A 13916-nucleotide genomic window follows, 5' to 3' on the forward strand; every position below is an offset into this window, starting at 1 on the left:
TGGCCTGAAACCCCCCCGGCGATGCCCATTCCCATCCCCCCTGAAGCAGCATCCCCAGCCCAGCCCAGCAGCTGGGATCCTTTAGGAATCTGCAGAGGAAGCAGCCTCAGGGATAAAATTAGGATGGAGGGGAGAGGGAGGAGAGAGGGGGGGGAAGGCAGGAGGATGCCGTTCTCCCGGCCTTCCCCGCCACAGCTGCACGGAAAATCCCAGCTCTCCATTTTTCTCCCCTCCTTTGCCGAATCCAGGCTCCGGAGCTGCTCCTCTGGGCAAGGGAAACCATGGCAACCCCGGCAGCTCCCCCCTGCAAAATTCATTGCTTTCCACGGCGGGGATTGGGAAGGGTTGGGAAAGTTTAAGGAGAAGTGTGTTTTTTGGGGGGGGTCCTTCTGCAAGGAGGGCAGAGGGAGCCTCTTCCCCCTCTCCCCATTCCCAGCTCAGGTCCTCGTCAAGAGAGGACCCGGTGGGGTCCATCTCCTTGGGGATGGGCTTGCAGCGAGATGGAGCGAGGTACAGGGTGAAGCATCAACATCTGCTGGACGTGGGAAGTCATAAAGTACAACCCAGCCAAGGAGAGCACGGACAACTCCTTGGGAAGATCAGCTCCGGGGCCAAGAGCCACCACGGCTCGCCCCAGGTGAGCAAAGAGCCTGCTCGAGCCAGGAAAACAAAATGAGCAAAGGCAGGATTCCCATCTCCTTCTTCATGTGGCTTTTGGACTCTTCTTGATGTGCTGATGCTCGGGTTCTGCTCTTTGAGACGTCGGGTCAGCCAGGAACGGGAGCACCAGATCAAAGGGAGCCCATCAGCGGGAAGCACGAGGGCATTTCGGGGAGACCTAGTTTAAGGCGCCAAAAAAACCCTGAACTTTTCTTTCCAACCTCCTGAGTCCCTGTTTTCTCATGGTGATTATCAAGTTCCTCTGGGGAAACTCGGTGAAAGCCACGGGCCAGAGATGTGCGGATCTGGGAGGAGATGTGTGGATTCTGGGAGGAGATGTGTGGCTCCAGGGAGGAGATGTGTGGATCCTGGGAAGCCGGAGACGAGCCCCCGTGATGACTTTGCTTGAAAAGGTGCAGAGTGTTTCACTGCAAACAAGGAAACCCTCCCACGGAGCGTCTGCTCGGCAGAAGCCGTCAGCATGACAACTGCTGAAGGAGCCGTGGTGCCAGCCCGGCGCTCGCCTCAGGCTGCCTCAGCCAAAAAATGGTCCCCAGGGATCTCCAGGGACCCCCTCTGAGCAACCAAGAGGAGCACGGTGCTACTGTAAAGGCTCATCTTCACTCCCCTCTGCAAACCAGAGCTCCTTTCCACGTGGACATCCAGCCAGGAGAAAGCCAGCAGCTCCCACCGGGCTTTGGGAGACCGTCGGGGCAAAAAGCCAGCTCGGGGTCACTGTGGGCCACCCACGTGTAGGGGCTTCCAGAGAGGTTCTTCTCACTGGATGGAAAATTTAGGGCCACCAAGTTGAAACTTCTGAGAAGAAAGGTCACACAAACCAAACCTCTTGCTTATTTATACCCCCAGGCTGGACTGCAACAGGCAGGAGATACTCGCCGGGTGGGGAAAGATGAAGAATCCCAAGGTGTGATGGCACAATCCTGATTTCCCAGGGAAAACAGCCCAAATCCAGCCACCCTGAAGACTCTCTGTCCTCGGAGCCACTTGCTGCCCCAGGGACAGCTTGGTGATGGTGTGCTGCTGGTTTGAGAACTGCCATGGACATGGGGCAGAGTCATGCTCAAACCTTCTTCCCTTCAGCTGGTGAAGCATCTTGGTCCTGCAGAGCCTCAGTCCTTGTCTTCTCCTCCTTGTGATGCTCCCCTTGGACACCAGGACCGCTGGGAAGTCCCTGGCCCGGCTGGCAAGGTGACCTCTCCACTGGCCACCCTACCAAAGCTGTGAGTCACCTCCTGGGCACGGCCACCTTCACTCGGGATGAACCCAACCTTGTTCCCATCCTGGATGTTTCCTGCCTGGGAAACAGTGTCCTTCACAAAGGTCATTTTCAGTTTATGAAGCTGATACCCAACACCTCCGGGCACTTATGATCAGTGAAATACCCACAGTTCCATATTCAACAGGAGCAGGAAACAGGACCGGACCAAGGAGGAGTTTCTTCAGAAGAAGTTTTTTCAAACTTCTTCAGTTCCTTCCTCTGATCGTCTTGAGCACGGAAGACTATCAACTGCTAATATCCTCTGGGATGGGCCAGAAGCCAAAAGATGACTAAATTTGAAAGCCCAATGGGCCACTCAGCCCAAGCCATCGCCCAACTCTTAGATGTAACACAGATGAACGTGACACCTCCTCCAAGGGGAAGCCCACATCCAGCACCAGCCTCCAGCTGCTCAAGTCAGTGTGTCCCCGGAGTTTCCTTGAGGAAACCTTATGGTGACCCACCAATAAAGCTGTCCTGTCTGCAAGCAAGCGGCCATCGAGGACCTGCAAAGCTCACAAGATGCAGGAACATCTGAGGACCTTACAGGAGGCTCACCTGGAAAACAGGCACCTTTTCTCCTGGGAATCCTCCAGGAAAGCAAAAAAAATAGAACCCACGAGGCATTTCTTCTCCAACTTTTAAACTTGCCAATGACTCGACGACAGAGGGGATGGCAAAGCCAAGTCTCACCTTGGCCTTCTGGGGCTTCAAGCCCCAGGCAGGAGGCACCCAGGCGGCAGCACCACAGCCAGGCCTCCAGCCCACCTCCCCAGGTGAGGGGAAGGACTCATGTTCAACTGAGCCCTCCAGAGCCTGGTCCTAGAGGGGATCTTACACCTTTCCAGACAAGCATCTCCTGTTTTGAAGGGGAGGCAGGGTAGGGGATGAGGGGGAAGAGGCGGAAAGCGGCAGCAGATCCTTCCTCGGAGACGTACGCTTCCCTTTCAGGCTGACAGCTGTGGCCTAATTTTCAAGAAAACTGACAAGCGCCTTATTTCTAACCCCCCTCTAATTTCTCCTCGCTGCAAATAAAATAGGTTAGAGGCGCGGGCGCAGAGCTGTGGCAGCAGGAGCTGGGAGATGCTGATGGGGTTCGGGGCGGGCACAGCTGGCAGAGAGATGGGAGCCATGGTCCCTGCGCTCGCTCTTCCCCTTCCCTCCCCGTCACTCGGCTTTAAGATGAAGAAATCAAAGTGTTTTTTGGTTTTTTTTGTTTTTTTTTTCTTCTCCTAAAAGCGTGGCTGAGGAGCGGGTTGCTTGTCCTGGAGGTGGCTGAGCCTTTGTATCCCCCTGGTGGGGGACAAGTCATATTTGCCCCTCATGTGGAAGGCAAATTTCACAGAATCACAGAATCTTCTAGGTTGGAAGGGACCTTAAAGATCATCTTGTCCAACTGTCAACCCACCTGACAAAAATAGACACCCACACAACAAACAAGGAGCATCATCACTAAACCAGACCTCCCAGCACTACATCAACCTGGCTTTTGAACACCTCCAGGGATGGTGCCTCAACCACCTCCCTGGGCAGCCCATTCCAAGGGGGAAGATGGTCCTGCTGGGCATCCCTAGATCTCTGAAAGCAGAGGGACCAGCTCGGGGGTGGAGTATGGCAGGAATACACTGTGGTTTTGAGGGTGAAGCTTTCCAGAAGGAAATAAAAAAAGGGACTGGAAGGGGTTGGCAGTGTCCCATGGGTGCCAGCAGGAGGGGAACCCGTCAGCTCGGCTCGGGGACAAGTGTGCTCCGGGATGGGAGGTGACACTGCCTCGTCCCTTCTGCCAACATCCCCACTACTCGGACCCACCACTGGCTTTTCCCTTGCTTTGCTCAAATCCCTGTGTAGACACACTCGACGCAGCGCTAGTCCTCGTGTGGCTCCGGGGAGAAGGGACAGGAGGAGCAGGAGAAGTGGGGACACCCAAAAAGCATCCTAGAGCTCAGAGAAGGAGGTCCCAGATGAGGAAGCATGGTCCTTCGGCTTCAAGATGGGTTTGCCTCCGCTCCTGCCCCCTCTCGCTGCCTTCTGGCACCATGGGGTGGATCTCAACTCCCATCCTGCCTTTGGAACTGGGATTCCTGGAGGGATCCCAAAGGGGGGATGCAGCCCGAAGAGTCTCGCTCCCCCAGACCCTCCAAGACCCATAGTTGTGGGAGAGGAGAGCGACTGGATGCTCTCTGCAGGACCAGCATCCTAAGAGCACCCAATGCTAGAAGGGGACCTGCTCCCAGGGCAGCTGAGCACCAAAGGGAAGAAGCACCAAGGGGAAGGAGATGAAAATGTGCCATCGCAGGGCATCCCATCCCAGGATGTCCCATCCCAGGAGCGGAATGCCCGGCTGGACCCACTGATGGGAGCTACGGAGCTTGGGGTGAGCATCCACCTTGGATCCTAGAACTGTAGAACTGCCCAGGTTGGAAGGGACCTTTCAGATCATCGAGTCCAACCATCAACCCAACACTGACAAACCCACCACTGACCCATGTCCCTCAGCACCACGTCTGCCTGGCTTTTAAACACCCCCAAGGGATGGTGACTCCACCGCTTCCCTGGGCAGCCTGTTCCGAGGCTTGACGACCTCTTCAAGGTCAAAATTTTTCCTTCATATCCAACCTATGGAAACCTGTGGCAAAGTGTGACCCTGGGAAGTGCCGGAGCATCTTCACCCGTCCTCCTGCTGCTTTTGCCTGGGACGGGTGGGCGGCTGGCGGGGAGCGAGGGTTGACGACCTCTTCAAGGTCCAAATTTTTCCTTCATATCCAACTTATGGAAACCTGGGGCAAAGTGTGACCCTGGGAAGTGCCGGAGCATCTTCACCCATCCTCCTGCTGCTTGTGCCTGGGCCGGGTGGGCGGCTGGCGGGGAGCGAGGGGCTGTGAGATGCTCAGAAGCAGCCAGGAATAAGGAAAAAAAAACCCAAAATCCCTTGATGAGAGCAGCAGGAGGCAAAACACTCAGCCCTGCCTTGAGGTTTTTAAGTCAGCGAGCCCCGCGCCTCGGGGATAATCCTGGGCAAGATCCCCTGTAAGAAACGAGGGAAAAAATGCCATTATTCAGCTTTTTTTCCAGACTCCCTGTCCTGGCTGCTCCCTCCGCAGAGATGAATAAACCCAGACGTCACATTTGCAGGGCGAGAGAAAAGGCAACACCACCAGAACCCCCAAGCCCCAACGGATGGGATTAGATGGGTTAATTTAGCAGATAATGGCCAAAAACAAACCCCCCCCCCTTGCCTGCACCAGCCACGGCCTCCCCACCACGAGGGTCCTCTCCCCAAGGGAAATTTGGGACACACCTTGGAAGCTGCTCTGGGGAACACAATGGTTAACAAGCAGGGGAGCTTTGCCCCCCTGCTTTCCCACCTGGGGGGGGGAACCTGCTGGGATCCCACAAAAAAGGCTGGGAGGGAACAAATATCTCCCCCCCCCGCCCTCCACAGGACCTGCCCTTTGAAGGATCTTGGCCTTTTTGGGAGGATTTTCCTCCCCTACGTTGCACTTCCCCTTCCTTCCCTCCACCCTCTCGCTGACCCAAACTAGTCCCAGCCCACTGGGGCGCTGGGGCTCACGTCTGCTTCCCATTTTCCTACTGGAAAACCCATCAAATCCTTCCAGGCATCCCCGGAGTAGCTTCCCAAGCTCATCCCCAAAAAGGCTGGTACCATCCTCCAGCTCCCACAGCTCAGGACGGCATCTCCCATCCTTCCTGGAGGGGAATCCAGCCCCAGGATGGAGGGGACCATTATCCTCAGCCGGGATAATCCTTAGGCAGAGCAACCAGGCTCTTCCATCGTGGCTCCCAGCCCGTTGCAACCCCAGATCCAACCACTAATCTGGGGGAAATTGGGTTTCTTTTTTTTTTATTTCCCCTCCAGCTCCTGCTCCATGGGAGGGTATCGGAGAGCCCAGCGTGATGCCCCACAGCCTGAATGAATCAAAACCTCATGGTTTTAATTCCCTGGGGCTCGTGGAGCCCACTGCAGGATGTAAAATAGGCAGTTCAAGAGCAGGGGGTGTTCGGAGGCGCAGGGGGGTCGCCGGCTCCCACCCCAAATCCACATCAAAGCCCAAGAGGAGCCTGGCTGGTGCGGCAGGAGATGCTTAAAAGGAGAGGTTGGATGTCCCCACGCCACCAAATGCCACCCCATATCTCCAGCCGTGGGGTTTGCCATGGCTGGCTGGAGGCAGAGCTGGGGGGGAAAGGAGATTTTTGGAAGGGTTGAAGGGAGGTGGAGAGGACCAAGCTGGGAAGGAGCGACGGGAAGCCCACGGACCTGAGAGCAGAGCTTGGGGATGCTCGTCCCCCTGCTCCCGGCCGGAGCCCCGCTTTCTGCTCTGCAAATGGGCAGAAAAAAAAATAAAAAAATAAAAAAAAATAAAATAAAAAAAAGCTTTCTCCGGATCCTCCTTTCTGCGAGGGAGGAGGAGAGGGGGGAGGATGGAGAGTTCATTAAGGCAGAAGGGCAGGCGGCCAGCGAGCATCCTGGCAGGCAGAGCAGTGTATTTTCGCAGGCTCGCTGCCTCCCGACACAGAAGCTTCCCTTGTAGCGCTCTCACAGCTGTTTGGATTTTACCCGAGTTCATATCACACTTTATCAAAGGGGCTGCGTTTTGGGTTTGGTGGTTGGTTGTTTTTTTTTTTTTTTTCTATTTTTTTTCTGTTTTTTTTTTTTTTTGCTGAGGACAAGCCGAACGGATCCCGCACAAACAAACGCGGGGTTTGTTCTGCGATGCAGTTGGGAGGGAGGAAGAGGAGACACCCGTGTGTGTCTCCCCCCCTGCCCCAGTCCCAATTCACTTGCTGGTGGCCCAGGGGGGATTTTCGGGCCCCACATTTCGGGATTTTGGTGCTGGGAGCTGGAGACGGGGGACACATGGTGGCATCAGGTCTCCCGAAGGAAGGAGGAGCAGAGGAGGGGATCCCACATCCCAGCCCTGGGAACCTCCAGCTTGGCAGGAGATATTTGGCCAAGCAAACCATCAAGAGCATCCAGGCTGGGGAGAAGAGGTGGATTTTGCTCAGCCCCAGCCCTTGAGCATCTCTCAAGGAGGGGGGGAGGTGATGGGCTGGGAGGTGGGATGGCCAGGAGGAGGTTAAGGATGGGGAGGGCCAGGATGGGGCAAGGGCATCACTGTGGCTTCAGCATCCCCTCACCCCTAAAGCCATCCCATTCCCCCCCACCAAGCTGCTGGCTTTTCCCTTCCCACCCCCGCCTCAGACAGAGAGCAGGGAAGCTGAGCAAAAAAAGTGATTTAACATGCTCCTCACCACCTGCCTGCCAAGAGCATCGGGTGTCCACACTTCAGGGGACACGCTGCCCCTTCGCTCTCCCCCCTCCCCAACTCCCCATCCCGCATCGCGTGGCCAAACCCACTTTGCTTTCCACCCCTCCTCATTTTTGGGGGGAAAAGGGGTGTTGCTGCGGTCAGCCCCAGCCTCTCTCAGAAGCAGAAAAGTCCCCTCCTGCCCAGAAGGGACCACCTCACACCAAGGGCATCGCTGTGAAGCCCTACATGCACCCAAGGTGACGTGCTGGTGTTTGTCCCCACCTCTCCGCTGGCGTCATCCCAGCAGGACTTCCAGACCTCAAGGAAAAAGCAGGATTTCCAGCCAGGTGAACTTTTCCCATCTGCAGGAGCCATAAACCCAGGGCCCCATCGTGAGGCTTGGGATTTTCCAGCTCCCCAGCCATGAACTGGCTGAATAACCTCATCTGCTCCAGCCAAGCTGTGGCTGCCCCATCCCTGGATGAAAGAGACAGTCCCCTGGTCTGCACCACGGCCCTCGACCCCCAGGTGATGCCATCTGGGGGTGGATATGTTGATAGTGAGGAAGGCCATGGAGATGCTGGGAGGGCTGGAGCCCCTCTGCTGGGAGGGGGGGCTGAGAGAGTTGGGGGGGGTCAGCCTGGAGAAGAGAAGGCTCCAGGGAGACCTTGGAGCCCCTTCCAGTCCCTCAAGGGGCTCCAGGAAAGCTGGGGAGGGACTCTGGATGAGGGAGGGGAGCCCCAGGAGGAGGGGGAAGGGTTTGACCCTGAAAGAGGGGAGCTGGAGCTGAGATGTGGGGAAGAACTTGTTTGCTGTGAGGGTGGTGAGAGCCTGGCCCAGGTTGGCCAGAGAAGCTGTGGCTGCCCCATCCCTGGAGGGGTTCAAGGGCAGGTTGGAGGGGGCTTGGAGCAACCTGGTGTGGTGGGAGGTGTCCCTGCCCAGGGCAGGGGGTGGCACTGGGTGGGCTTTAAGGTCCCTTCCAACCAAAACCACTCTGTGATTCTACGATCTGCTGTCCTGGCAAGCTCCGTCAGCCATGAACGCCTGAGCTGCTCCTGAGATGCAAAAAGGCAGCTGCTTTGGTGCCAGGCTCGGGTTTGCGACCAAAACTGCCTCCTGGAGCTCGGACAGACCCTGGGGACAGGGCAGGGGCTGCACAACCAGCCCTGGGGAGGGACAAGAGGGTATGAGGTGGCTCCTTCCAAAGGCAAGCTATCCCCAAACCATGCTCTGAGCAGCAAGCCTGATGTCCACGGGTTAGGGCTTAAGCCTCTCACTTCATCAAATCTAGGCTGGAAACCTGGGTGCAGGCTGAAAAACGCTTGGTGCTGTCTCTGAGCAGCTTTCCCTCGGCGGGGTCCCTGCCCGGAGGACCGGCCGTGCCGCTCCAAGTAGCCATGTGATGCTTTTGGAAGCTCCTCTGCATTTTTCTGCTGCTCCAAGCCATCGTCGGGAGGCCAGAGGCTGAATCTGAATATTTGCTTCTTGCTTAAGGGCTCTGTTGAGTCCAGGACGGCCACGTGCCAGCTAGGGCAGATAGCTCTCCATTAGTGAGAAGGCTGGAAGGTCTCGGGTCTGCTCATCAAGGTGAGGAGTAACACTGAGTGCTCCTGCCTCCAACAACCCTTTGGGAGCCACCTTTGAGCCTGCCTGGCTCAAAAAGAGAAGGCAGAGCTTTGAGTCCTGAGTTTTTACCCACACAAGTGACAGAGACCAACCCCCAAAGGAAACCCCCATCTGCTGTGATGCAGGAAAGCGCTGCCAAGCCAAAAGAAAAGCCTTGGAAGAGACCACGGGAGCAGGTTTTTCACTTTGCCGGGTTCCTCAAGGGGAGAGGGGTGGGAAGTGTGAGACTCTGGGTGACTGGTACCACTGGAGCACCCTCGGCACGTCCCTTCACAAAGAGCATCCCTCACCCAGGGGTGCAGGAGGCATCTACGCAGCTTTGAAGAGCTCTTTCCCTTGATGCTGCCCTTCCTTTCTCCTCCCGCTGGGGCTCAGCCCTCCCTCCGTGAGGTCCCCTTGGGTGGTGGCATGGATGAGGCATCACACCATGGTTTGATCCAGTGATGCCATGCTGGATGCTGCTGGAGAAGGTGGCAGACCAAGTATGGCACGTCTTGGACCATGGCAGATGGACCATGTGCCAGGGCTGGGTTACCCCCCACCCTGCTGGTCCCAGGCAAGGGAGAAGAAACGATCTAGATTCTTCCTAGTGAACGATAGAAGCTTTTGGAGCTTTTCCTGTTATTTTCAAAGCTTTTCCTGTTATTTATTTGTTCGGGACCGCCAGGGCTGGGTTACCCCCCACCCCGCTGGTCCCAGGCAAGGGAGAAGAAACGATCTAGATTCTTCCTAGTGAACGATAGAAGCTTTTGGAGCTTTTCCTGTTATTTTCAAAGCTTTTCCTGTTATTTATTTGTTCGGGACCGAGGTCACCGATGGTGAGATCACCCACCACAAGCCCCCACCTCTGCCCAGAAGGGCTGGGGGTGCTTCTCCCACCCATTTTCCCCACGGCGGGCAGGCACCGGAGCAGCTCTGCACATCCTGGGCCAAGAGCAAGAGATGGTCCCACCTCCACGGTCCCACCTCCTGCCGAGATCACTGCCCAAACCAGGTTTGAGCACACCATGTACCGTAACCTCTGCCTCCAGGACTTCGGGGACAAACCAGGAGAGAGACTAAAGTCCTTTCTGAGTCAGCAACCGGAGACCAACGAGCTGGAGCTGGGTTAGAAATCAACCACCTTTAACTGCAGACCCTCTTCCCTGACCTCGCCGACCTTCGAACTCGCCCACGGGCAACGTGAGGGGGGAAAAAAAAGTGCTGCGCTGGGCTTTCATAAAAACCCCTGTCCCCAGTTCCCCTTTCCCCCCAGCACGCATCCTTCAGCTGGGAATCACTGCCTAAAATAAACAGGTCGCTTTTCCTTCCCTGCTTCCCCGTTCCTGGGCCGGCTGGTAGGAGAAAGGATGGTCCCAGAGGGGAAGATGATGGCTCCAAAGGGAGCAAAAAAAGGCTTGTGGCAGCAGCTGGGGGGGAAGGACCCGTGTTTTAACTTCGAGCATCCCCTTGGTCCTCTCCAGCCCTCGCTTTTCCTTCCCTGCTTCCCCGTTCCTGGGCCGGCTGGTAGGAGAAAGGATGGTCCCAGAGGGGAAGATGATGGCTCCAAAGGGAGCAAAAAAAGGCTTGTGGCAGCAGCTGGGGGGGAAGGACCCGTGTTTTAACTTCGAGCATCCCCTTGGTCCTCTCCAGCCCAGAATGAAACATCACCAGCATCTCCTGAAGGGGTCTGGAGAATAAGTCTTATGAGGAGAGGCTGAGGGAGCTGGGGTTATTCAGCCTGGAGAAGAGGAGGCTGAGGGGAGACCTTATTGCTCTCTACAACTCCCTGAAAGGAGGGTGTAGAGAGGTGGGGGTCGGTCTCTTCTCTCAAGTCACAGGCGACAGGACGAGAGGAAATGGCCTCAAGTTGCACCAGGGGAGGTTCAGGCTGGATATTAGGAACAATTTTTTCACTGAAAGGGTTCTCAGGCATTGGAATGGGCTGCCCAGGGAGGTGGTTGAGGCACCATCCCTGGAGGTGTTCAAAAGACGGGTTGATGTAGTGCTGGGAGGTATGGTTTAGTGATGATGCTCCTTGTTTGTTGTGCGGGTGTCTATTTTTGTCAGTTGGGTTGATGGTTGGACAAGATGATCTTTAAGGTCCCTTCCAAACTAGAAGATTCTGTGATTCTGTGATTCTGTGAAGTCAAACATGAGGTTGGCTTCTCACCCCGCTGCCGGGGGAAGGACCCATGTTTTAACACCCACCCTCCCAGCCCTTCGAGCATCCCCTTGGTGCTTTCCAGCCAGGAATGAAGCATCACCAGCATCTCCTGAAAGTCAAACATGAGGTTGGCTTCTCACCCCGCTGCGCGCAACAGCTGAGCTGGCGTGTGGACAAGGGCGGGATCGGAACGTGGGAATGCACATACGGCTTCAATTTGAAAAGGGGCTAAAAATAGCAGCACGAGGCTCCCACGTTCACTGGGGCTCTCCAGCGAGAGAGCAGTCTTTTCCAAAGACTCCCCGTAAAAGTTTTTCCCCCCCCCAGCTCTCCTTCCCACCTTGCTATTTCAGGAGGCAACGGAGACGGAGCTAAACCAGCGCCATCAGTAGGTTCCAGAGTGAACCCCAGCACCCCGGGGCAGGGCTCACCCTTCCCAGAACCACTGCTTTGGCTCCAGACCTGCCTCCACCCCACGTGAGCCACAACGTGACTTGACAGAGTCACATATATATGATTTTTTTTTTTTTTTGGCTTTACAGGATTTTTTGGGGAGTGAATCACCATGAAAAGCCCTGGCTTGAGCCGACCGCGCCGCGCTGCTGGGAAAGCCAGCCAGGGCTCATCCTGCTGGACCCGCAGGGAAAGACTGGAGGTGGCTGCCACATGGGAAAGCTTTTAAATGGGCCCCTGCCCACGCTCGTTACTGCTCTAATTGCCCTGCTCCCCTAACGAGGAGATAGGGCTGCTTCCCCTGCCGAGGGCTGCTCAAACCAGGGAGAAGAGAGGGGACGCTAGGAGGGGGATGCTGTCTCTGCCCTATTCTTAGATCCCCCATATGGTTAAACCCATCATAGAATCATCTAGTTTGGAAAGGACCTTCCATCATCGAGTCCAACCACCACCATCACGCTGCCAAAGCCACCACTAACCACGTCTGCCCCGCTTTTAGATACTTTTCCAGACTCTTACCAGAAGCAAAAAAACCACATATGCCCAGCTAGAGTGTTTTTTTGGGAGGGGGAATGCAATGTATTACATCCAAATTTAATGCAAGGTGGGGGAAACCTCTGAAATCCTCACCCTCCAGCCCAAAGAGCGGCCCTGCCCCACGTTTCATCTCATTTTTGCAACCCACCACGTGGAAGCTTCACCTCCACCTTCATCGCTGACGGGGCAAAGCCGGCGGCAACTTTTCGGCGCCCGAAGACTTGGGCACAAACTGCAGCCCCGAGTGGGTACAGCTCAACCCCCCCCAGCTGGGCTGAGAAGATTTTTGGGAGCTCTGCATGCTTTATTTTCCCAGAGTGGTGATGGGAGCCCCCCCACCCCAGCCTTGTGCACCCCTCCAGCTTCAGAGAGGCAGCTCCTCGTCTCCCGCAGGGAGCAGGGTTTGGGTTTCTGGCATCTCCCCCCAGGATGTCACCTCCCCAAAAGCAAGGGGAAAAAAATCCTGCCCCCTCCTCACCCATTTCCCCACCTCGCCTTGACCGTTAAAGCCCAGTATTTCCCAGCGAGGCGAGGAATTGGTGTCCCTTTGCCCCAAATTTCATTGCGTTACGGATGATGCCCTGCCAGCTGCCACCACGCTGGGCTTTCCAGCCTCCTCAAGAAGCTGAAGCAAATCCTACCAACTCCGAGGGTGGAAATGTGATTTTTGGGAGGGGGACCAGGCTTTCGCTGGGCGAGCATCGCGCCGAGCTGGGTTGGAGGGATTCACTCGAGTTGGCACTCCGAGCCGAGGCCTGTCATCATCCACCGGCCGGTCTAGTTGGTTCTTAACCAAACGGGCTCTGACAATGCAATTTAATAAGGAGCTACTTTGCCTCCGGGGATGGGAGCGAGCAATATGGTGCCTCGACATGTGAAAGGCAAGTCCTGTTTGCTCTGAAACCATCTGGGTGAAGGAGGGAGGCTGGGAGAAATGGTTTTGGCTCGGTGCTTGGGCTGTTCGACCCTGTCATCCCCATCCCACCCTGCCCGGGGGGGTGCTTGATGGAGGGGGGGAGCTTGGAGTGCTCTGACCTGATGATGAAGGCTCCTCTGGTCTCCAGGAGTTTCCGTTCGCTGCTGAAGCGCTTGAGGAGGTTGATCATGAACTTGTAGAAGTAGGAGTTCATGGTGGGGGTGGAGGGGGAGCACTCCAAGCCTTTGGCACCTGGGGAGGCAGGGGAAGGGGAGAGCGAATTAGAGTGGCTGGGGTCCCCCTGCCACAGAGGAGACTTTACAGAGCAGACACCCCAAAATATGGTTATAGCACTGAGCAGAGGAGGGTTGGGGGCATGAAAAGAAGATTTCCAAGCCTCGAGTACCAGCATCTGCTTGGTCCAAGCAGAGCCAGCCCTGCCGCAGCTCTCCCCATCCCAGGGGAAAGTATCCCATGGTGGTCTGAAGCAGCACATGGGGGGGAAAGGAGCTTTTTTAGGAGATATCCCAGAGCCCTTCAGCTTCAGTAGCTGATAGAAGAGATGCCCCAGGCTCTAAATCGATGGGTGATCCCGTCTCCTCAGATACGGGATGTACACTCACCCCAAAAACCAGCTTGCCACTGAGCTGAAGAGCCTTTAATCCAGCCCCACGTGCCAGATGCCCGAGCACGCAGCAGCAGACACACACATCCAGCAGCAGACACACACATCCAGCAGCAGACACACACGTCCAGCCCTGGGTCACGGCATGGCCACCAATTTACACTCGGTGACACGATTTTCCCTGAGCAGGGGCCACTGGGTGCATCAGTGTCACATACAAGGTGCCCCAGGGCTCAGCTAAACCACGGCAGAGCCCCAGGCTTAGAGACTGGACCAAAAAATGTGCTGTTTTGTTCACTGTTTGCAAAAAAACCCACCCTTTAAAACAAAAGCAGCTGAAGGCTGGGGAAGGGGCACGAAGGAGCAGTGCTCCCTCCAGCCTGGAGCATCCCTGCTTCTGCTGC

General features: G+C 56.1%; 1 protein-coding gene across 1 annotated transcript in view; it reads right to left on the reverse strand.

The window, feature by feature from the left end:
* LOC106899086 (protein VAC14 homolog) overlaps positions 1 to 13141 on the reverse strand; it is a 29239-nt gene extending 16098 nt beyond the window's left edge. The window contains exon 1 of the mRNA XM_014960752.1: positions 13007 to 13141. Within this exon, the coding sequence (XP_014816238.1) occupies positions 13007 to 13101 (95 nt within the window). The 5' untranslated portion in view covers positions 13102 to 13141. The remainder of the gene's footprint in view (positions 1 to 13006) is intronic.
* Positions 13142 to 13916: the final 775 nt, after the last annotated feature.

The sequence above is a fragment of the Calidris pugnax genome, unplaced genomic scaffold, assembly GCF_001431845.1.
Source record: "Calidris pugnax isolate Ruff unplaced genomic scaffold, ASM143184v1 scaffold347, whole genome shotgun sequence".
Taxonomy (NCBI): domain Eukaryota; kingdom Metazoa; phylum Chordata; class Aves; order Charadriiformes; family Scolopacidae; genus Calidris; species Calidris pugnax.